The following is a 24,445-nucleotide window of genomic DNA, read 5'->3' as shown; positions in this document are numbered from 1 at the left end:
TAGTAATTAAAACATCCAAGATTTGTTTTGCCTCATCAAAATGTGGAATTTGATCAGCAAACTACTCGTTCTAAGACAACTATGCCTTCGGCTAAATGACTTGGCTTCAAGTACGATGCCAGACGATTCAGAAATAAAAGGTACTGACTGCACAAACAGATAAACGACATGATGCATCTCATTTCACCACAACTAAAGGCAGCGACAAAAAAAAGTCAAGCTCTCACAATGATGACATTTCTCATGCAACCCTTTAGTAAGCCTACATAGTATTTATGCTTTATATATGTATATATATCCATGGGCTACTGTAAAGTAATATGGTTCTGTCATAACGTTTTGAATAAAAATTTGGATTTGGATAAGACATCTTTAGCATAGTTTTGATTTTAAGGCATAATAAAGATCAAATGCAAGTACGAGTGGATTTACATTGAAAATTTCAAATGCATCAAGAAAACCATGTGCTAAGGAAATTTCAAACCATTTTGAACGCACAGACGAGCTTTTGTGCAAAAATGAACTTAAAGGTGCCTTTAAAAAGTGTTCAGTGAGACGTTCGGTGAGACGAGTGCACGTTGCAGCGTCATGTTATTGACCCATTCCGGACGCCATAGAGAACAGACTACACAGCAGATACAAAACACATCACAATGATCACATTTTCATGCACATCATTTTCTGATGACTTGTAATGCCTTCATTCATATTATACAGCAGTAATCAGCATTTTCCCAAACCAATATTTTATTTTCCCAGAATCCATTTAAATATTCTTGGATTAGTTGAAGTGTAGCTGCTGTGTCCATCAAAGATCTTATTCTTCATAATTACTTGTGTTTAAATAATCAATTGGATATTTCAAAACAATTATTTAAGGCAAAGAAGAAATGAAGTTTTTGAAAGAAGCATCTTCTGCCAAACAAGCCACTGATTTGATCAGAATACAGTAAAAGTCTATTGTTTGAAAAATATTTTCACAATTTGAGGTAACTGATTACTGTGGTAATTTAAAACTTGTTTTTCTTTCTGCAATGCAAACTGACATTTCAGCAGGTATTACTAAGTTGTGCTGCTTAATATTTTAATGTAAACTTTGAAACAATTTTTTAATAAAAAAAAATCAGGATTAATGTCAAACAGATTTTTTATATATATATATACACACACACACACACACACACATATATATATATATATATATATATATATATATATATATATATATATATATATATATATATATATAATATTAAAGATCTGCTCATTTAAATATATTTTCTGTAACTTTAGCACATTTTTTGAATAAGATTTCACATATTTAGGAAAAATATATGAATCAATCAACTTTCACTCATAAACGTTTGACCAAGTGTGCAAAACCTCTTTAATTATAAAATTAAGAACATTTACCATGTTGAGAAATTGGCTTAATTGTTTCATCACAGTCAGATTTGTGCAATCTTCATTTGAATTCTGTGGTCCCAATAGTCAGTATTTTGCACATAAACTAATTTGTATATTGAATTAATTTCTGCTTCTTTCAGGAGAGGAAAGCACAGAGAGCTCAAACCAATCGGCCTCTTTCCCAGCAACACTTCCTGCCTCTCCAGCTACAGTCCTGATCACATCACCACCAGGGGCGATTTTCATACTACTGTTGTAAAGAAACACTTGGACATGTGATTATGACATTTCAGGAACGTCTGGTACTGGGAAGTAATAAACATACATTTTTTCCTGTGTTTGTAATTTTCCCTCTCTGTTATTTTAATGATCTATTTTTAGTTTGTTAATCAGATTTGTCACATCACACTATTTTTTGTTTATTTTATTCGTTTTGTGGCTTTGCCATTCAATTTTAAATACAAATCTGTAAACTACAGTTCAAACATTGATATGATCCTGGAGTCAGTTTTTATTATAAAAAGTTTATTTCATATTCATTTAATGTTGAAGATATGCACAGCTTTTTAAATAAACTTGAAATATTGCATCCTATTTTCCTCTATACACAGTATATATGTGTATAAATGAGCCTTACCACAGTCAATAAGACGAGCTCTGTACAACAATATCTTTTGGTCTAGATTAAAGACTTTTATGTTTTCAAATACATTTTTACTATTTAGTTTCTGTTTCCCTTTCTGTTTATTTGTTGGAGAGCACATTGGTCAATGAAAGTGGTTAATATTTTGTGATAGCCTAAAAGTAAACCATTAAATAAAATGTAAATAAATAAAATTGCCATAGTCAAATAAACCAATATGTTTTAGGGCACGCATATTTACATATATTTTATTTGGCATGGTTGTTTTAAGTTTCTTAAAGCTATTTTAATAATAATAAATAAAAACCTTCACTCAGAATGAATGATTAGCACTTCCCTGACCTAATAAGCTAATAGCTAATCAAAATAAACTGTAGTATATTTAGCTTTTTTAATCTTATTAATGCTGGTTGTCGTTGTATCTGATACTGGTTTATATTTTTGATTTTTGATTTTTAATTTTTTGGAATGTATTTTGGTTTATTGTATTGCTTATAGCATTATTATGATTCATAATTTTAATAATACTATAAAAATATTAAATCACCCAGTCAGTGCAGGAAAATTATGAAAATTTAAGTATACAAAGCATCAAAAGAACAATGTCATTGCTAAAGTCCCGGTTGGTCTGATATAGGCCTAGTTAATTATGAAGTAAATATAGAAACGAGAATATTAGTTCAGTGTTTTTTTTTTTAATGAAACGCAAACCATCCCAAAAGCAAACAAAAATCAATGGTAATATTCACTAACATGACCAGATTTCTGAAACCTGTGACGATTTTCAGTGGTCAACATTCGTCCTATAAAAAACGCCCATTTATGCTTATTTTTTATTTTTTATTAATATAAGACCAGCATTTTATTGAATAATCATAATTTAGATATTTAGCTACTGCATTTAATAAAAACTCAATTATAAAAGCACAGAGTTCGTGCTGATTTCATTAATTCACTGCTGATATTAAATATTGTTTACATTTAAATGAGGCTCGTCATTCTGTCACTACAGCAACTTGAGTTGATCTTTAATATACACAGCTGGTTCTGACCCGATCGTCTCGCAACAAACTCTCGACAACTTTTGAAAAGTTTGATCAGTTTCTCTACTTTGGAAAGTTGTTCTTGGGTCATCTTGATGGAGCAGCGTCGCTCAAGAAGAACCAGGGCTCTCCCCGCACACACGAGTCACTTCTGGCTACAGGGCGTCTCTACCGTTGAGCAGCTCGCAGCGGCGGTCAGGTCAGATCACACCTACAGCTGCATCTCTGACCCAGCGCTGAAGAAGCGACACCTGATGAACGCGGCGGCCCTCCCTGTCCTCCGTCCCGCAGCAGCAGCAGCAGCAGCAGCAGCATCAGTGTCTTCCTCAGTGAACGAGTGTCAGCAGGAGCAGCAGCTCTCCATCCACGGCAGAAGCGTGCAGGACTATCAGCACATCTTTCGCTCCGTAGTGGAGACCGGCTGCAGCCGCTACCGCTTCAAGCGAGGCCTGGGGATCAAGCAACGGCTGTGGGAGAAGCTCCACCGGCCTACGCTGCTGGAGACCGAGCTGCCTGATGGACGAGTCTTGATCACGGAGAGCAGGTCCAGCGGAAGCAGCAGCGCTCCTCAAATCCACGTGGACATCAGTGGAGAGCCACTACCCGAGGAGGAACCCCGAAGAAAGAAGCCCAGACACTGAGCCATCATAGTGTCCCATGAAAGATCAAGGGCACGTATGTACATACTGTATATAGTTATAGAGTAAGTCTTTACATTAAGTTTTCTTTTCATTCAGAGTTTTTATCACTCTGCTGAATGTTTTGATGGTTGCTGATGTGGCTCTTGGGTTCTGGTTGTCAGGTTGTTTTGGAAAGTTTTCTGTGTTTTTGACATGCGCTTTGCAGGGTTTTCTGAGCGGTCTCTCGGTGTTGCTGGTCAGTTGCTGGACTCCTCTGAGTGTTGGTCGGTCAGTGATAGGTTAGTATAGGGTAGGTTAGGTTAGGGTCCCTCACATGGTTTGCAGCTTGACGTGCTGTGAGGGCTTCTGTGCATCAGTGATGCTGAGAGCTTCACCACTGGTACTTCACAAGTACTGGCAGGGTCACCCATAGTGGACAGGTCTCAGCTGAGATGCCAGACCAAGACAAACCACCTGATTGTGGACACCTGATTGTGGCTTGATGTTGCAGGGAATAGATCACAGTCTTAGCACAATTGCCTGCATGGGAGAACTTCAAAAAGGTTTTGTATGTGTAAGGAACAAATGCACCAGTGGGACCATGTTAATAACTTAAAGGAATAAATTACCTAAAAGATTTTCTCGGTCCGGCTTATTTTAATAATAATAATAATAATTCCTTACATTTATATAGCGCTATTCTTGGCACTCAAAGCGCTTTACACAATGGGGGGGATGTCCTCATCCACCACCAGTGTGCAGCATCCACCTGGATGACGCGACGGCAGCCATTTTGCACCAGACCGCACACCAGCTGATTGGTGGAGAGGAGACAGTGATGAAGCCAATTGAATATGGAGATGGTTAGGAGGCCATGATTGACAGAGGCCAGTGGGCAGATTTGGCCAGGATGCCGGGGTTAAACCCCTACTCTTTTCGAAGGACATCCTGGAATTTTTAACGACCACAGACAGTCGGGACCTCGGTTTAACGTCTCATCCGAAAGATGGAATTTTAGCTCCTATCCTACGTTAACACACTTAAACCGACTAATTAAAGCGTTATTAGGCTTACCAGAGCGTTATTGGGGTTTAAGGTGTCCACTCTAGACAGGTGTAGGCTTACATAGGTGGTCCTCTTGGACTGGGTTTGTTTGGACACCACATGCCCTAAAGGGTTGTTGTTGCTAGATTGGATATGGCTGAAAGTTAACAAGAATTATTTGTATTATTTATTAAATTTCCCATTTATTGTATTTTATTAACATCTACACCCACCCCAACCCTAAACCCAACCGTCACAGCTCTGTAGTTGTACCGAGTATTATTTATGCTATCTATTAAATTACCCAATACATTGCATTTTGTAATGCCTACCCCCACCCCAATCCTAACCATCACATTAGTTAAAATATTAATTGTTGTTAAATTTGGAAGAAATCGGCACTAGGGGGCGCTTTAATACCTCATATGATGTTCAATGTATAAATAAAATAATTAATACATCATTTTTATTATATATTAGATGTCCTCTTTCAAACAACACTACATCCGAACTGCTTTAATTATTTGTCATTAAAAAAAATTCTGTGCTGTACAAATCTCTAACAATCACAGATATTGCTTATTATTAAAGATTGCTAAATATTAATTGACATTTATTTTTGTTTAAATGTCTGAAAGTGTTTTAAACATGAACCCCAATGTAAAGTAAACCCTCTGAATTGCTGTTTGCAACTTGCATTTAGTTTGGTGTGGTTATGGCTTGTGTTTTCAGAGGTAAATATTACTTCACGCGGGTGGAGGTGAACAATGCTGTTGTCTCATAAATGACAGTAGTCTGTGGTTTAGATCTAGGCTATTGAAAAAGTCACAGAAACCAAAGCCACGTTTCATTCATAGCAGAACAGCACAGCTTTATTTAAAATTGACAGAGGTGTTAACGAGATCAGATCTTATTCCACAAAAAAGGTGGACCTGAAGACACATGACACATGGCACTGCTGGTGAGAAGGTCGCGGCTACGGGAACTACGGGAACAACTTCGTGTTGTACCTAATGCTAAGGCCGTCTCATCACCTAAGGTACGTGGAAATTACAACCACATCATTCCCTCTACCTCAACCCTGCGTCCTTCTCTGTCCAGGCCCAGCGCACCCGGGGCGCGGCTCAGCCAGGCGTCGTTCACGCCGACACCCGGCTACCACGGCGCCTGGGTGCAGCTGCGCAAGGTGCTTCCCAGATCCCGGGGCAGAACGTCTCCTCCTGTGTTCGAGATCTCCACGGAGAACCGCTTCTCCCCTCTCCGCGAGTCGGGTCCCGATGTGGCCATCATCGGTGACTCGATCGTTCATCACGTCCGTGCCGCCTCCTCAAAAGGTAATAAAGTACGTACTTTCTGCTTTCCTGGTGCCCGTGTGAGAAATATTTCTACACAGATTCCAACCATCCTGGGCGCTGCCGAGAGCCCTGGTGCCGTTGTTCTCCACGTGGGGACAAACGACACCGGGCTCCGGCAGTCGGAGATCCTGAAGAAGGACTTCAGGAGCCTGATCGAGACGGTTCGACGCACCTCGCCCGCCACGCAGATCATCGTTTCTGGGCCGCTTCCTACCTACTGCCGAGGAAATGAAAGGTTCAGTAGACTTTTAGCTCTGAATGAATGGCTAATAACATGGTGTAAAGAACAGAAATTGCTCTTTGCTAATAACTGGAATCTTTTCTGGAAGCGTCCTAGGCTCTTCCGTCCTGACGGCCTGCACCGCTGAACTCCTGTCGGACAACATCTCCAGACTACTTCGCACCATCTGACTAGCAGGTAAAAATTCACAAAATTCACACTATAGCCACCTAGACTCTTGTTCACCCCACTTAAACATCAGTAACGCATATCTGGCGAATCCTATAGAGACTGTGTCTGTTCCTCGTATTATTAGATTAAGAAATAAACGTACTGTGTGCTCCAGAAAAAATCTATTAAGAATCAAACCAGAAAAACCAGTAGAAAGTGAAAATACAAATTTCGTAAAACTTGGTCTCCTAAACATCAGGTCACTTGCACCTAAAGCACTTATCATTAATGAAATAATAACAGAAAACAATCTTAATGCACTCTGTCTCACTGAAACCTGGCTGAAACAAAATGACTATATTAGCTTAAATGAAGCAACTCCTCCAGGATTCTTATATAAACATGAGGCTCGTCAAACTGGTCGTGGTGGTGGAGTTGCATCAATCTTTAGTGATTTCCTTAATATTAAACAGAGAAACGGACTTATGTTTAGCTCCTTTGAAGTATTATCGCTTAATGTTCAGCTTCCAGATACTATACAAAAACCTATGTTATCTCTCGCTTTAATCACCATATATAGACCCCCAGGACCCTATGTCAAATTTCTAAAAGAATTTTCTGATTTTATTTCTGACTTACTAGTCAAAACTGATAAAATGCTAATTGTAGGTGACTTTAACATCCACATAGATGACGCTAATGATACATTAGGGCTCGCGTTTATGGATTTAATACACTCACTTGGGATAAAGCAAAACGTTGTGGGTCCAACCCATCGCTTAAAGCATACATTAGATCTAATTCTGTCTTATGGAATCGAGGTTATTGACGTAGACATTATACCACAAAGTGATGATATTACAGATCACTACCTCTTACTATATAAGCTGTGTTTACCTGAAATCAGCAAACCCGCTCCAATACTCCGCCCTGGTAGAACTATTGTTCCGTCAACTAAAGATGAATTTATCAATAACTTACCTGATCTTTCTCTATTTCGTAATGCACTCGCAAACTCAAATGATCTTGATGTAGTAACCAGCAGTATGGATGCCATCTTTACTAGCACACTAAATACTGTGGCACCCATCAAATTAAAAAAGGCTAGAGAGATTAAAACTATACCATGGTATAATAGTCATACTCGTGCGCTCAAAACAGCAACCCGCGCCCTGGAACGTAAATGGAAAAAAACTAATTTAGAGGTCTTTAGAATTGCGTACAAAGACAGTATGTCCAGCTATAGGAGGGCTCTAAAATCTGCCAGGACCGAGCACCTGCGCAAACTGATAGAAAATAATCATAACAATCCTAGATTTTTATTTAACACCATCTCTAAATTAGCTAATAATCGGTCATCCTTGGAACAAACTACTCCACCGCAAATTAGTAGTGATGACTTGGGTGACTTAGGAGTGATGAATTTTTTCAGTAATAAAATAGAAGGCTTTAGACAGAAAATAGGACATGCCAAACTTTCTGCACCGGCTTATACTCCAAATCCTGTAAATATTTCATTAAATCATAATAATAACCTACACTGCTTCAAAATCATAGAACATGAAGAGTTAGTAAAAATTATAAATAGCTCTAAACCAGCTACGTGTCTGCTGGACTCAATTCCAACAAAATTACTGAAAGAGCTGCTACCTGCTATAGGAGAACCTCTTCTTAACATTATTAACTCTTCTTTATCTATAGGCCATGTTCCAAACTCTTACAAGCTAGCTGTTATTAAGCCTATTATTAAGAAACCGCAACTAGACACCAACAACTTAGCTAACTATAGGCATATTTCAAATCTTCCATTTATGTCTAAAATACTAGAAAAAGTTGTTTCCACTTAATTATGCTCTTTTCTGCAGAAGAACAATATTTTTGAAGTGTTTCAGTCAGGTTTCGGGGCTCATCACAGTACAGAAACCGCCTTAGTGAAAATAACCAATGATTTACTCTTAGCTGCTGACCGAGGGTGCGTCTCGCTATTAGTTTTACTCGATCTTAGTGCGGCATTTGATACCATTGACCACAATATCCTCATAAATCGCTTAAAGTCTACAGGTGTCCAGGGACAGGCTCTACAATGGTTTAAGTCATACTTAACTGACCGCTACCAGTTTGTGAATCTTAATGGACAGCTTTCACAAATCTGCCCAGTAAAGTATGGGGTGCCTCAAGGATCAGTTTTAGGCCCTTTACTGTTTACAATTTACATGCTACCTCTGGGAGACATTATTAGAAGACATGGGATCAGCTTTCACTGCTATGCAGATGATACTCAATTATATATTTCACCTAAACCTGACGAGACGTCTGAACTTTCTAAACTAACTGAGTGTATCAAAGACATCAAAGACTGGATGACCAACAATTTTCTTCTCTTAAACTCCGACAAAACAGAATTATTACTTATTGGGCCTAAATCTTGCACACAGCAGATCTCGCAACTCAATTTACAATTAGAGGGATACAAAGTTAGCTTTAGCTCTACTATAAAAGATCTGGGTGTCATATTAGACAGCAATCTAACTTTTAAAAACCATATATCCCATGTCACAAAAACTGCCTTCTTTCATCTGAGAAATATCGCTAAATTACGAAATATGCTATCCATCTCAGATGCAGAAAAGCTAGTCCATGCTTTTATGACTTCAAGACTGGATTACTGTAATGCTCTATTTGCTGGCTGCCCAGCATCCTCTATTAACAAACTTCAATTAGTACAAAATGCAGCAGCCAGAGTTCTGACCAGGTCTAGAAAATATGATCATATAACCCCAATTTTATCCTCCTTACACTGGCTGCCTGTTAAGTTTCGTATTGAATTTAAAATATTACTTCTCACCTATAAAGCTCTAAATAATCTAGCTCCTGTTTATCTAACCAACCTTCTGTCTCGCTACAAACCAACTCGCTCTTTAAGATCTCAAAATTCAGGGCTTCTGGTAGTACCTAGAATAGCAAAATCAAGTAAAGGAGGTCGAGCCTTCTCTTTCATGGCTCCTACACTCTGGAATAGCCTTACTGATAACGTCCGAGGCTCAGACACACTCTCCCAGTTCAAAACTAGATTAAAGACCTATCTGTTTAGTAAAGCATACACTCAATGCATCACCTAGCGGGTTCCACACTGGCTTCTACATCTTGCTTATATACACTATGAACAGCAGCTACGCTAATTATTCTCTTTATTCTCTATTTTCACCTGGGGATACTCATCCCCAGGTCCTCAGATTATGCGGAGTCACTGATTGGATCCAAGACCAGCGACGTGATGATCCCAAGGATTCCATATCCGGGACCAGGCCATATCCTGAGCTGCTGCTGCGCTGATGGTCGTGGGGAGTGGAGAACATGAGTCTGATTCCAGCGACGCTCCAGTGACAGACGAGTCTTCGCTGAGGCCATCTTCCAGCCTAAACCACGGCGAATGAAGTTCTGCACAAGACTTTTGGCCAGCGGAGAAATTAAAATGGTCGTGCCCAACTGAGTCTGGTTCTCTCAAGGTTTTTTTTCTTCACTCCCATCAGGTGAAGTTTTTTTTCCCTCTCCGCTGTCGCCACTGCCTCGCATGGTTCAGGATTGGTAGAGCTACGCATCGATGAATTGGCTCTTCAGTGTTTGAACTCTCAGTAATGATTAAATCACACTGAACTGAGCTAAACTGAACTGAACTGAACTTAAACACTAAAACCTGAACCACACTGTTCCAGTTACTGTGACTATTTATGTGAAGCTGCTTTGACACAATCTACATTGTAAAAGCGCTATACAAATAAAGCTGAATTGAATTGAATTGAAACAAATGACTTCTAGCTGTGTGACACCTTATCATGATACCTAATTCATTCCCTAAATGACCATATAAATGTATTGGTAACCCATTAAATTACTGACTAAAATCAATCTGAAATAAAATTCTTTTTAATACACATCAACAAACAGCATATATAAAACCAAACTGAAACGACTCCTCTGTTTACTAGCACGCTCCGCAAGTTATTCTCACAGCTTATTGCCCGTATACCTCGGGATCGTCTCAAAACCGCTACTTTTAAGATGGTCAGCCGACCTCAATCAAGCCCAAAACAAAGAACACGGAAAAAACGGAGTAGGCACTTCTGTTTTTTTCCACTTTTTCAGGGGCTTTGTGGGCAAAAATCTGCATCTCCACAATATTTGCCATCCCAGTGCTCAATCATTCACTTTGTTGATTAGTGGGTGCTTGAATATTTTTTGTTGCTTTTTAATAACACATATTGAGACTGGTGTTGTTTGACTTCCGCATCCAGACAACTAAATGTGTAATGATATTTTGCAATTAATCATGAAGCAAAATGATTTTGGATCAGTTTGATTGGTGCAAATATATGTAATAATTTGTTGACTCTCAAACAGTAGTTTACACAAAGCTAAAAGAAGATTAAGAAGGCATCGTAGAGCTCGCTGTTGTTTTGTGAACATCAACACTGAACTTTGAGGTCAATGCTGTGGGGAGAAGTAAATGGGATAGGGAAGACAACATGGACTTTCTTCAATACTTTTTGGGTCATAGATGAATGACGAGCTGCGCAAAGGGAGACCAGTTCAAACAAAGGTAATAAATAAAGCTGAAATGAAACATATGAAGTTCTGCTTCGGTGTTCCTTTGTGTTAGAAATTTAGTAGATGTGGCTCATAGATGAATAACTGAAGGGTTAGTTTAAGTTTAAGGTGCTGACTTTCTTCCAGTGTTAGAGTTGAGATTAAATGGGAGAGCCCAGACCATATGGATACTCAGTGTAGATTTCGCTTGAAGACTTCTGAATGTTAAAAGGGGCATTACGGACCCTTCCAGGGGCTGAGAATGGGAAGGTTTGTTGGTTAATAATAACTCTTCAGTCCATTCTGTGTTCCTTTATCTCTTTTCCAATCCTTTATCTCTACATGGTGCTTGCATAATGAGGATGAACTGAGGTGGAAATTCTTGTTGACTTGAAAGTAATACAGAATCCATATTTACTGCCAGACATGACAGAGTCCATCGTCCGTTCGCTTTCAGCCCCGTCCACCAGAAGTCTTCCTTGAAAAATCTCTTTGTGGCACGAGTGAGGCGTTTTCCTCGAGCTCTTCCTGGTATTCCTTTCTCTTTCTTTCTCTTTCCTTATCCGTCTTGGGAGGTGAAAGGGTGAAGGGTGGGATTTTAGGGAGGAGAAGGTGTCGTGGTCTCCCATGATGGAGTGTTGACAGGCCTTTAGTTCTCACAGCAGCTTCGAGTGGACTGTGCGTCTGGGTCCTGCAGGTTCACGCCCCTGTGTCGCGCAGCATGCGTAGGGTTTTGGGTGTCTGTTTTTGGCATCTTTTTTGCTATTGAGAAATAAACAAGAGTTGAAAAGTCAAGAGGCTGAGTTACATTCATTTATGCCATGAAAATGAAAGTCATCTCTCTGGCTGTCTTTAATAATTCAGTTTATTTTATCTAAAATGGACTGGAAATTTGCTTTCAAGCTTTGCCGCCAACCAGTAACAACTGAAAGGAATAAAAAAGTACCTGTCCTACATTTGTTTGTTACTTTCTGATAGTTTTACTTTTAATTCAGAAGAAAAATTTAACACTACTTTCATTTCATTGCAGTTATAAAGGGTTATGTTACAAGCATAATAAAAATATTAGCTGCCCCAAAATGTGTGTGTCATTTCAGCTTAAAACACCCCACTCATCATTTAATTATTTGTGATGGGGATGTCCAGGAAGCAAACAAAAACCTTTGCAAATGAGAATCTTTCCAGATCAGAAAAGTAAATATTACAGCTTGTGCCCAAACAACGGCAACCTCCCGCTCTCCGTCATGAAGCAAATACAGAAGTAACTGAAAATGCAGTTCAATGAAATTCTGGCAGTCCTGGCTCCATAGGGAGCAAATTTCTACTGAGCCCACTGTTAAAATGGCCAACTTTACAGCAGAAAAGAAGGTGTTTACAGCCTAGTACAAAGAACGATTTTGGTTCATAAAGGTGGTCCCGCTCCCCATCTCCACCAGAGACGCGCGGCGACCAGAAGAGACCACGTCGCTGAGAGATCTTCATCCAAGAGACCTGGAGCCAACGTGTAAATATTGTACATAGTTTCTTAATAAAAGATAATAAAGATTATAGCTGCATGAACTGTGTGGACTGGTTAACCTCCACTCCAGCAGTGCAACACACACTAATTAATTCATTAACACAATATTATGAAGTTTGGCTTTAATTTAGGAAAAGAAAACCTCTTCTGTGCTAAAATCGGATGTTTTTTCAGCGTTCTTACTTCAGTCTTTAATGTCAGGTGATCCTTCAAATGTCAGTGTAAAGTGTTGAGTATACTATTAGTGCTCAGTCGTGTTTTTCATAGTTACCAGTGCTGATGGAGTTTTTTTTTTAAAGCGTCATATTCTGCTGGAAACGTTTCATTTTAATGGTAATGTCCCATAAGCTGAGGTCTTGTGAGTGACTTCCCAAGTTGGTCAAAGTCTACACCGGGGACATGCTCATCTACTCCCAGAACTTGCTACTCTCTACCTACACGTTGTCAGCTGATGTTTCAAAACCTCAACACTCACATACAGAACAGCCTCAGCGTCTGCACCTCTTATCGGCACTAGCTGCAAGTCTACACCCCCTCTGTCCAGAAGTGAGCACAGCCTCGTGGTACCATCCCAGCAAGCATTTTTTTGGGGTTGTTTAAAGGTGCCAACTGACGATCAAAAGTAAAAATGACTAGTTTTATCTCATCCCAGCAGGGAAACCACCAACAATAAAGAATGAGTTACTATCTGGTGTCATGGCTTTGCAATTAAAACAAGTTTAGTTATAATGGAGGTCATTGGGGGCAAAAACAGCCACTTGAACAATACATAAGGGTTAAAAGTCTAACAGACGGCTTGGTTAAAACGAGGCTAAAATCTAGGCTGTCAGTGAGTGTGCACCCCTAACCCCGCCTCTCACAGTGACCTCACTAGCTCCATTGAGTGCATTGTGTCTCAGATTGCATGCAAGTCTGCAGCCAGATACTACTGGAAGCTAGTCTTCAAATACACAAGAACGAATGACTACACGTGTCAAACTGTCTATTAATCTATCTAATCTGTCTAGTCAGTCTTTTATTATATTTTATATGCGAAAATATTCATTCATAAAAATATGTATATATGAACACTGGGTCAAATAGGGTCCATGTGTTTTAAATCTAATAACAAAAATAAGCCAATGTTGGTTTTGTCCATATTTAAATGAATGTGTGTAAATGCACGCTTTGATCAAACCTTTTATTCCCCTTGATGATATGGTGCTTTTTTTCCTAGACGTCCTCCAAAGTTTCGATGTTTGGCCGTGTCTGCCATATCTGTTTTGTTTAAAGAAATAAAAATAAAAAAAGAATGCATCGGTTCCTGCATGTAGAATTCAGAAATCTCATGGCATTGAAAGAAAACTGGCAGCAGTTGAGTGCGAGGTCAAAGGTCAGATGAGCAGGCATCACACCTGATCCAAACCTGGGGCAACTGTACAGTAAAAAAAACAACAAGATTAGGAAATATTGCTTTAATTTGGGAGAAAAAAAAACTCTTCCGTGTTAAAATTTGATGTTCCTCCAGCGTTCTTACTTCAGTCTTTAACGTCAGGTGATCCTTCGAATGTCAGTGTAAAGTGTTGAGTATACCATTAGTGTTCAGTCGTGTTTTTCATAGTTACCAGTGCTGATGGAGTTTTTTTAGAGCGTCATATTCTGCTGGAAACGTTTCATTTGAATGGTAATATGCCATAAGCTGAGGTGTATGAGTAACTTCACAAGTTGACCATAGTCTAGAACGATGACATGCTCATCTACTCCCAGAACCTGGGAGAACGAAATGTTGCAGCTCGTCCGGTCTTCAATGATGAGCCCAAAAGAGGCCACTTCACAGAGCCGGCCCAAGGCTTAAGAGAACTGAGAGGCAGGACAAGATGGCGGGCTGGACTTGGTTAACTTTAGATTTTACACAAATCTCATTATTTTGTTTTTCACCTAAAATAGTAATTAAAACATCCAAGATGTGTTTTGCCTCATCAAAATGTGGAATTTGATCAGCAAACTACTCGTTCTAAGACAACTATGCCTTCGGCTAAATGACTTGGCTTCAAGTACGATGCCAGACGATTCAGAAATAAAAGGTACTGACTGCACAAACAGATAAACGACATGATGCATCTCATTTCACCACAACTAAAGGCAGCGACAAAAAAAAAGTCAAGCTCTCACTGACTTACTGTCTCATATGGTGTCGAAGGTCCACTGATCGTTCTTGAAGAAGAGGTGACATTTTATTTCATCCACTCCAGTCCGGCCAAGCCTCACCTCCCTGAACATAGCACAACACTGGTCAGCAAAACAAACAGAGAAGCGCTAATCCGTTAAATGACCATACACTAGGAACATCCAACAGCACAGCATGGAGGAGTGGAGCAGTCAGAGAGACATCCAAAAATAAGGACCGTTCACTCCCCCTTCCTTTTACTTCATCTGCATTGAGGCGGTGCAGCAGTTTGGACTACCACGTGTGGGACATTCCAACAGCCTGAATGCAAAGGGAGGAGTGTGTGTGTGTGTGTGTGTGTGTGTTTACATGAAAACATTGAGAGAAAACATTAAGCCCCTCTCTGTATGTTTGATCAGGAATGCTTGTATGTGGGCATGTGAGAGAGGAGAAAGAGGGAAAGAGAAAAGAGGAATTCAGATGGAAGTTGTCAGGCTGGAGGGTGAACGTCCATGAAGCTGATATAGTAAAAGCAGTAGGAGATGAAATGTATGTTTTATTAGGGACTTTATTTATAAAGAGCTTTTAAAGGCATAACATAAATAAAGATCATCTTGTATGTTGTCTTTACATTTTATCTAATTTAATTCAATTAAAATGTTGATATGGCTTAGTAAGATTTTTGGCGATTTGGTGCTTAAGAAATATTTCTTGTGATTATTATTATTATTATTACTATTCAGAATTATATGTATATTTTTAGAATTTTTCTAAAACCATTAAAGAAAAAAAATCTTATTGACCCTAAACCTTTAAAAAAATAGGGAACATTTCATAAACACTGATAAAACTTTTTTTTTTCACTGATAAAACTATTTATTTATATTTTAGGTATGTGTAGTAATCAGGCTTAGATTATATTAACATTGTTGTATTTTGTCAAATATACACATAATTTACTAATTCAATCAATCAGAACACTACAAAGTGTCAACAACAACACTGGGTTGTGCAAAACTGTGTGTCAATTATACAGGGCTGCAAAATTATGAGAAAAAAAATCATTGAATATCTTGAACGGTTTAATAAAGATTATTCATTTTTTTATAGCCAACATTTGTGTTTGGGGAAATGGATCATCATATTCTGGCTACAGAGACAAAATATGTTTTTCCATCACATTAGCTGAGAATAAACTAAGCAAAAACTGCTAATTTTTCTCACTGAAGCTGCTAAATTAATCTCCTTTTTTTCTGTGCCTGGTAATTTATGGCAAGAAAACTTTACTGTTTTCAGTAATAACAAATCTTAGGTACTCTGTGTTTACATTATATATGTTATAAACTACAGCAGAAATCTGATCAAAATGTGTAAAAAATTGTCAAGAAAATGTACTTTTTTTTACAGTGAAGCTAATTTCAAATAGAAAAAATAATAAGTTAATTTCACTACCAGCCGACCTCTAAAAGCAAACAAGTAAGGTTTTATTAAGCTAGTGTGTCTAGTAAAAGCAGTAGGACATTAAAGTTTTATGAAAGACTTATTGTATGAAGAACTTTTAAAAGCATCAAATTAATATAGACTTGTATGTTCTCCTTTAATTAAATTAAAAAATATATGATTTGGTGTTTATGAAATATTCCCTGAGATTGTCATTTTGGAAAAAAGTACATCGATAGGGAAAAATAGGGAAAATTTCATATGATAACAACGATAACAAATCTAAGCTACCCTGTGATTATATTAAATACGTTATAAACAGGGCTTGACATTAACACATTAACAAATGCGGGTAGATTTCAGCTGTGGCGGGTTAGACAGCCACTCCCACTAGCCACTTTGAGAATACATGAGAATATTGTTTTTAAGTGTCAACTGTGTATAAAAAGTGTATGTATAGCTATATTTTGTTTGCTTTACACATTATTTAAAATGTGTTTCTAAGTAATAATTAGTTTGGTGCAGCCAGAGAAAAACTTTGCAAATCCTTAGTGTCGAGCCCTGGAAACTCATGTGAAATAAACTATTTATAAAAATAAAACTAAATTAATTGCATAGTGACACTATAAAAATCACATCCCCTGTACTCATGCTCATTGAGCAAGGTCATAAACAACACACAAAAATATTAAATGAACAAGGAGGCATGTGGACACAAAGTATAAATTAAGTAAAGTTAGCATGTCAAATTCAAATTTATGAATATAAAATATATTTTTCCAACATTTAAATTGTGGCTAGTGAAAATGGCGAGTGGCTAGTAATGTTGGAAAACTCCTAGCCACTGTGGCTGGTGATCAAAAAAGGTAATGTCAAACCCAGGTTATAAACTCCAAACTACAAAAGAAATCTCATCATGTGTGTAATAAATTGTCCTGAAAATTAGCTCTTTTTTACAGTAAAGTTAAATTCGAATTAATAAAAAAATTCATGTTACCAGCCAACCTCTAAAAACAAACAAGTAAGGGTATATTAAGCGAGTAAGAGTCTGAATTTTACAAGAAAAATAAAAAAACTCAAATTAAACTTTCATTTTCTCAGTCTCACTTGCTACTCAGAAAGCCACAGATGAGGTATTTGCCATCCTTTGACTTTTTAATATCATCTGGGAAAGTTAAGATGTTCTTGTGATCCATGATCTTTCCATATGTGCCCACCAGAGACTCGGAATGAAATGGAGTGTCGCCTGCCCAGATCAACAGAAGAAAACATTTGATTATGAGAACACTGAAATAAAATTACAAGAGATGCATATGAAGCTGACACTTCTCACCCACTAGAAGCTCATAAATGAAAACACCAACAGACCACCAGTCACACTCACGACCGTAATAACCCCCTCCTTGAGACATTAAAACCTCTGGAGAAATGTAATCAGGAGTCCCAACAGCAGTGTTCACAGAGTACCATACCAGTCTAAACACACATGTAGACACATGGATATAAACATTACTGGCTGAGTTAATGTAGCTGAAATACAAGTATGTTTAAAATTTTAATTATTTACACAATTCATATTCATTCAATTCAAGGACTGCATTGTATAATCTAGCCACAAGATGGCAGCACTAACATCTGTCATAACCGAATGGAGGCTTTCTGTAACGTACGTTAATGATTGTTTAAACAAATTTGCTGCAATGTGTGAGGTGATAATTGTAAATCTCTACACTACAACATCTTAAAGAAACTCTCTCATTCTCGGTCATGTATAGTACATCTAAACACACCAACTACTAGTGTATGATATTTATCGTTTTCAATAAAATTGTAATTGTATTGTGGGCTGGCATTACAGAGAGCTTCATTCAATTGAGAAAAACAAACAAAATCACGTCTTGAGAGTCCAAAAGCATTTAAAACTATTGGAAAGCAGTCCCAATGACAAATAGGTGGGTTAAAATATCCCTTTATGGGGTTTTGTTTATAAAATGTGTAAGGTTTTGTGAAATAATACAAGCAAGTTAACACAAGCAGGCTTTCCTGAACATCCATTAAAACACAATAATGCGAGTTCTGTTCAACAGATCAACAGAAAATACCAAACAAAGCTGAAGCAGAAAATGTGCATCTTAGGAGAAGAGTTTGTGTGTGTGTGTGTGTGTGTGTGTGTGTGTGTGTGTGTGTGTGTGTGTGTGTGTGTGTGTGTGTGTGTTTTGAACTTCAATCTGTTTTAAATAAATCATCAACAAAGACAGTCACTAATTGCTTCGTTTCTAAATAAATCAGCCATTTTGAATAAATTGTTTGAATAAATGTTCATTGAATCACTTATAAAAACAGAATAAATTCTAAATTCCACACTTCCCTAATATAAAGTTTGTGAAAAACAGCATGTGACCTTTTACATCCGAATTAGTAGTAGAAATTAAGATGCAGGGGCAACACTGTGGCTCAGTGGTTAGCACTGTCGCCAGTAACAAGGTCGCTGGTTCGAGCCCCGGCTGGGCCAGTTGGAATTTCTCTGTGGAGTTTGCTTGTTCTCCCCATGTCCAAAGACATGCATTACAGGTGAATTGAATAAACCAAATTGGCCATAGTGTATGTTTGAAGGAGTGTGTATAGGTTTTTCCCAGTACTGGGTTGCAGCTGGAAGGGCATAAAACATATGCTGGATAAGTTGGCAGTTCATTCCGCTGTGGCGACCCCTTATGAATAAAGGGACTAAGCCAAGGGAAAATGATTGAATGAATCAGGAGGCAAAAAGTACCAGAATTATCAATTACTGAAGTGTGGAATTAATTCATTTACTATCCTATGAGGCGTGATGACGAAAGGTTAACATGACAGTGACAACAACGTCAATGCAGTAGCCTGAATTTCATTCTCACTTCCACTATTCTATTTTATTACTGTCAAGACACAACTTAGAACTCAAACGAAGTACCGATTTAGATAGTAGCCTAGTATTTTTGAAAAGGAGAAAGAGACTTGCTGTCACCTGCAGTAGTGGTGTCACCTAGTGGTCATATCTATTAATCCATGTCAGGCCTAAACTAGCCAAGGTATCAGCACAAAAGCACACTAAGCAAAATATTGTTCAATGAGATTATCAAAAAAAGGAGAGAAACATTTTTGTTAGTATCACACCCCCTTAAAAGACACTTCAAATGCACTTACCACACACCGAGTCCATCTTCATGCATGTGCCAAAGTCTGCAAGTTTGAGGTGTCCATTGCGGTCCAGCAGCATGTTGTGGTTTGATGTCTCTGTGGATGAAGCCCAGAGAATGGATGGCGTCAAGTGTCAGCACCACTTCTGCCGTATAGAATTGAGCCCATTCCTCTGGGATGTCATAGTTGCTGGTCAGATTCACCAGATCTCCACCTGGCATGAACTCCATCCCCAAATAAAGGTACTTTTCATGTTGGAAAGCACAGCACAGCTATGTGGACAGAGAGATAGAGTGGTGAACAGAGAAGTCACAATATATTTCAGTAATCAATAGCAGTGAAATTTAACAATACTTCATTTCAATTGCAGCAACCCAGCTAAATTAAATAATAAGTAATGTGATATTAAACACAGACTTTATTTAATCATTTAAATATTTATTTCATAATTTAAATACTGTTATTAAAGAACTTTTAATGCGATCAATTACAGAATGTAAATAATAAAGTTAAAATATTAAAAAATTATAAATGGAATATTAAATGACATTTTAAGTATGAACATATACATACACAAAAACAGTTGTGTCAAGCAATTAATCATAATTAATCAAACCCAAAATTAAAATTTGCATCTTCATAACATGTACATCATTTTTATATTTATTTATTTATTTATAATTTGATGTAGATATAAATATTTCATATGAAGAAATAAATGAATAGTTTCGCAAATATATACACTCCACGAAAATATATTATGTAAATACAAACTTAATTTTCATGTGATTAAGCATTTGACAGCACTAATAAAAATACAACTAGCAACAAGTTATTTAAATGATGTTATACTTAAAATCAAGTTTAACTTTCTTTATTTTGGTTAGTTAACATCAACATTATAGCAGCAGAAATATTAGGCTTCAAGGTCTAATGAACAGGTCTGTAGTTTTTGTCGTCCTTATTTACATGAGTACATAACTAACTGACTACAATATGGGCTGGTGCATCCTGTGAAATACAAGTGTTCAAAAACAGCCAGTCAAGACTATTTTCTCAGTTAGGTTTACATTTGACTATTTATACTATTTTATGCTATTTAAGTGAATTACTAGTAGTTTTAGTAATTTAACATTATTATTTTTAATCTTTTACCGGCCCATGCCTAATCCCAAACCAGGGTTTTTTTTAAAGTACAAATTATTGTACCAAGGCTGCGTTTAATGGGTAATACTGAATATATTATGCCAAATTAAATGTCAAAGTAGAATTTCACATTAAGCTCTATTTTAGGATCACAGTGGAACCCCAAAAATAAATTAATTTTGTTCAAAAATAGGTCATGGGTTTCAAATAATTAAATTTTTCAACAGGGTGTGTCTTAACAGTAAATGACATTGACCAGAGTTTAGTGCCCTCTGCTGACCAAAATCAGACATTCTTTAAATTAATTTTCATTTACAACGTTACTTTGTCATCATCCTCCAAACTTGATGTGATCACTTATTTCACATTTAATTACTTAAACTAGCATTTTATAATACTATATATAGCTTATACAATACCCATAATGAGTACAACCTGAAATATTTCTCAGAAAATATCTTGCTTTTAAATTATTTAGTTTCCTATAGAATGCAATATTTGTGGAAATCTGGCTTACTCCAATGATGCAGCGGTCAGTACAACATGCTAATTGAAACTATTCTAACAAAATGATTTTGCTGAATTTGTTGTAAATATACACAATAGATAGCAGTACAGCCTAAATTACATATTTTCAAAAGATTATCATTCTGCCTACCTGCAGCGCACGAGGTTTCTCGGTTGATCCGCGGTAAATCCACTTAAGCACTATACCTATTCCATTTATTATAACACTGCAAACTTGACTTCGCAGGCCGATCATCTTTAAACCCAAAAAGCATTTATTATGTGTTATACCTTGACTGCTGCTGCATAATGGAATGTTTCTCTACACAACTGTAAAAGTGCGCTTTTTAGCTAAATGAAAGCAAACTTTCAAAGGGTTCTGCGTTTTGTCAATTTTAGCTTAATTGCAATAATATTAATAATAAGATTAATAAATACATTTAAAATATTATTTATAGTGTAGCCTACTGTGGGACTGTGCAGTAAACTATTTATTTTTATTAAAACATTTTTATTAGGCTACATCTTCCCTAATAACTAATAAATGACTGGCAGTTGCGTCTCTGCTAAAATAAATTTAACAGTAAATTTCTTGTGTTTTTTCCTTTTAGAGCTCAAGAGAGTTGTGTTTAAATAATTAGTTAACCAAAACATGTAATGAATTAAGCTGCTCCTATCATGTCACCCATTTTCTCCCTTGTGAGTTGAGTGCGCCTCCATCGCCGTGCGCGCGTTTTAAAGGCTATTTACGGGCGCACCAGACCTGACGCGGGGACCGGATCTCTGGACTATAGGACTAGCTTTAATCTCACCAATTATCATAATTCAATTGCTATGTCATATATTTTAAAATATTTAGATGTGTGTTCTGACGGTTGGGACGACGGGAGTGTTAATAGTTAATGACAGAAAGAATTTTCAGTTTGAGTAAACAATCACAAACTCTTTCTGAGGGGGCAATGCCACCCTTTTGGTCTAGATTAAAGACTTTTATGTTTTCAAATACATTTTTTACTATTTAGTTTCTGTTTCCCTTTCTGTTTATTTGTTGGAGAGCACATTGGTCAATGAAAGTGGTTAATATTTTGTGATAGCCTAAAAGTGAACCATTAAATAAAATGTAAATATATAAAATTGCCATAGTCAAATAAACCAATATGTTTAGGGGCACGCATATTTACTATTTATTTGGCATGGTTGTTTTAAGTTTCTTAAAGCTATTTTAATAATGATAAATAAAAACCTTCACTCAGAATGAATGATTAGCACTTCCCTGACCTAATAAGCTAATAGCTAATCAAAATAAACTGTAGTATATTTAGCTTTTTTAATCTTATTAATGCTGGTTGTCGTTGTATCTGATACTGGTTTATATTTTTGATTTTTGATTTTTATTTTTTTGGAATGTATTTTGGTTTATTGTATTGCTTATAGCATTATTATGATTAATAATTTTAATAATACTATAAAAATATTAAATCACCCAGTCAGTGCAGGAAAATTATGAAAATTTAAGTATACAAAGCATCAAAAGAACAATGTCATTGCTAAAGTCCCGGTTGGTCTGATATAGGCCTAGTTAATTATGAAGTAAATATAGAAACGAGAATATTAGTTCAGTGTTTTTTTTTTTTTTAAATGAAACGCAAACCATCCCAAAAGCAAACAAAAATCAATGGTAATATTCACTAACATGACCAGATTTCTGAAACCTGTGACGATTTTCAGTGGTCAACATTCGTCCTATAAAAAACTCCCATTTATGCTTATTTTTTATTTTTTATTAATATAAGACCAGCATTTTATTGAATAATCATAATTTAGATATTTAGCTACTGCATTTAATAAAAACTCAATTATAAAAGCACAGAGTTCGTGCTGATTTCATTAATTCACTGCTGATATTAAATATTGTTTACATTTAAATGAGGCTCGTCATTCTGTCACTACAGCAACTTGAGTTGATCTTTAATATACACAGCTGGTTCTGACCCGATCGTCTCGCAACAAACTCTCGACAACTTTTGAAAAGTTTGATCAGTTTCTCTACTTTGGAAAGTTGTTGGGTCATCTTGATGGAGCAGCGTCGCTCAAGAAGAACCAGGGCTCTCCCCGCACACACGAGTCACTTCTGGCTACAGGGCGTCTCTACCGTTGAGCAGCTCGCAGCGGCGGTCAGGTCAGATCACACCTACAGCTGCATCTCTGACCCAGCGCTGAAGAAGCGACACCTGATGAACGCGGCGGCCCTCCCTGTCCTCCGTCCCGCAGCAGCAGCAGCAGCAGCATCAGTGTCTTCCTCAGTGAACGAGTGTCAGCAGGAGCAGCAGCTCTCCATCCACGGCAGAAGCGTGCAGGACTATCAGCACATCTTTCGCTCCGTCGTGGAGACCGGCTGCAGCCGCTACCGCTTCAAGCGAGGCCTGGGGATCAAGCAACGGCTGTGGGAGAAGCTCCACCGGCCTACGCTGCTGGAGACCGAGCTGCCTGATGGACGAGTCTTGATCACGGAGAGCAGGTCCAGCGGAAGCAGCAGCGCTCCTCAAATCCACGTGGACATCAGTGGAGAGCCACTACCCGAGGAGGAACCCCGAAGAAAGAAGCCCAGACACTGAGCCATCATAGTGTCTCATGAAAGATCAAGGGCACGTATGTACATACTGTATATAGTTATAGAGTAAGTCTTTACATTAAGTTTTCTTTTCATTCAAAGTTTTTATCACTCTGCTGAATGTTTTGATGGTTGCTGATGTGGCTCTTGGGTTCTGGTTGTCAGGTTGTTTTGGAAAGTTTTCTGTGTTTTTGACATGCGCTTTGCAGGGTTTTCTGAGCGGTCTCTTGGTGTTGCTGGTCAGTTGCTGGACTCCTCTGAGTGTTGGTCGGTCAGTGATAGGTTAGTATAGGGTAGGTTAGGTTAGGGTCCCTCACATGGTTTGCAGCTTGACGTGCTGTGAGGGCTTCTGTGCATCAGTGATGCTGAGAGCTTCACCACTGGTACTTCACAAGTACTGGCAGGGTCACCCATAGTGGACAGGTCTCAGCTGAGATGCCAGACCAAGACAAACCACCTGATTGTGGACACCTGATTGTGGCTTGATGTTCCAGGGAAAAGATCACAGTCTTAGCACAATTGCCTGCATGGGAGAACTTCAAAAAGGTTTTGTATGTGTAAGGAACAAATGCACCAGTGGAACCATGTTAATAACTTAGAGGAATAAATTACCTAAAAGATTTTCTCGGTCCGGCTTATTTTAAAAATAATAATAATAATAATTCCTTACATTTAGATAGCGCTATTCTGGGCACTCAAAGCGCTTTACACAATGGGGGGGATGTCCTCATCCACCACCAGTGTGCAGCATCCACCTGGATGACGCGACGGCAGCCATTTTGCACCAGACCGCACACCAGCTGATTGGTGGAGAG

General features: G+C 37.8%; 2 protein-coding genes across 11 annotated transcripts; one reads left to right on the top strand and one right to left on the bottom strand.

Moving 5' to 3' along the window:
* The first annotated feature begins 1,848 nt into the window (after positions 1-1,848).
* LOC137490684 (uncharacterized) lies at positions 1,849-10,395 on the top strand. 7 transcript variants are annotated; one of them, XM_073912765.1, is made up of 5 exons: positions 3,284-3,768; positions 5,684-5,796; positions 5,859-6,347; positions 6,442-6,530; positions 9,729-10,373. In XM_073912765.1, the coding sequence occupies exons 2-4, from the start codon at positions 5,771-5,773 to the stop codon at positions 6,521-6,523; spliced, it is 597 nt and encodes a 198-aa protein (XP_073768866.1). In that variant the 5' UTR covers positions 3,284-3,768; positions 5,684-5,770; the 3' UTR covers positions 6,524-6,530; positions 9,729-10,373. The 7 variants fall into 7 exon arrangements, 6 of the variants coding, with proteins under 6 accessions (XP_073768867.1, XP_073768866.1, XP_073768865.1 ...); XM_073912764.1 differs by having other exon boundaries at positions 5,684-6,347; positions 9,729-10,302; XM_073912763.1 differs by having other exon boundaries at positions 5,684-6,347; positions 6,442-10,296.
* On the bottom strand, positions 5,603-23,537 carry LOC108191324 (rho-associated protein kinase 1-like). Of its 4 annotated transcripts, none has more exons than XR_012385438.1 (5): positions 23,070-23,537; positions 19,373-19,638; positions 14,766-14,857; positions 13,784-14,020; positions 5,603-11,849 (listed from the first exon to the last, which is right to left on the bottom strand). XR_012385438.1 is itself a non-coding variant. In XM_073912767.1 (5 exons), the coding sequence occupies exons 3-5, from the start codon at positions 17,602-17,604 to the stop codon at positions 14,770-14,772; spliced, it is 306 nt and encodes a 101-aa protein (XP_073768868.1). In that variant the 5' UTR covers positions 17,605-17,668; positions 19,373-19,638; positions 22,939-23,537; the 3' UTR covers positions 14,766-14,769. The 4 variants fall into 4 exon arrangements, 3 of the variants coding, with proteins under 3 accessions (XP_073768868.1, XP_073768869.1, XP_073768870.1); XM_073912767.1 differs by lacking the exons at positions 5,603-11,849; positions 13,784-14,020 and adding exons at positions 17,300-17,438; positions 17,526-17,668 and having other exon boundaries at positions 22,939-23,537; XM_073912768.1 differs by lacking the exons at positions 5,603-11,849; positions 13,784-14,020 and adding an exon at positions 17,300-17,438 and having other exon boundaries at positions 22,939-23,537.
* Positions 23,538-24,445: the final 908 nt, after the last annotated feature.

The sequence above is a fragment of the Danio rerio genome, chromosome 9 (genome assembly GCF_049306965.1).
Source record: "Danio rerio strain Tuebingen ecotype United States chromosome 9, GRCz12tu, whole genome shotgun sequence".
Lineage (NCBI taxonomy): Eukaryota > Metazoa > Chordata > Actinopteri > Cypriniformes > Danionidae > Danio > Danio rerio.
The sequence above is the reverse complement of the archived record's forward strand: the minus strand, read 5'-3'. Positions and strand labels throughout refer to the sequence as shown.

What these genes read in the sequence shown, in the direction of transcription:
- LOC137490684 (XM_073912762.1), top strand. Translation starts at nt 5,707, where the DNA reads ATGGCACTGCTGGTGAGAAGGTCGCGGCTACGGGAACTACGGGAACAA.
- LOC108191324 (XM_073912767.1), bottom strand. Translation starts at nt 17,604, where the DNA reads ATGTCTCAAGGAGGGGGTTATTACGGTCGTGAGTGTGACTGGTGGTCT. An exon ending in CATTTATGAGCTTCTAGTGG is followed by an intron (nt 17,439 to 17,525) that starts GTGAGAAGTGTC and finishes TGATCTGGGCAG; the next exon opens with GCGACACTCCATTTCATTCC. An exon ending in TGTGGCTTTCTGAGTAGCAA is followed by an intron (nt 14,858 to 17,299) that starts GTGAGACTGAGA and finishes TGCTATGTTCAG; the next exon opens with GGAGGTGAGGCTTGGCCGGA.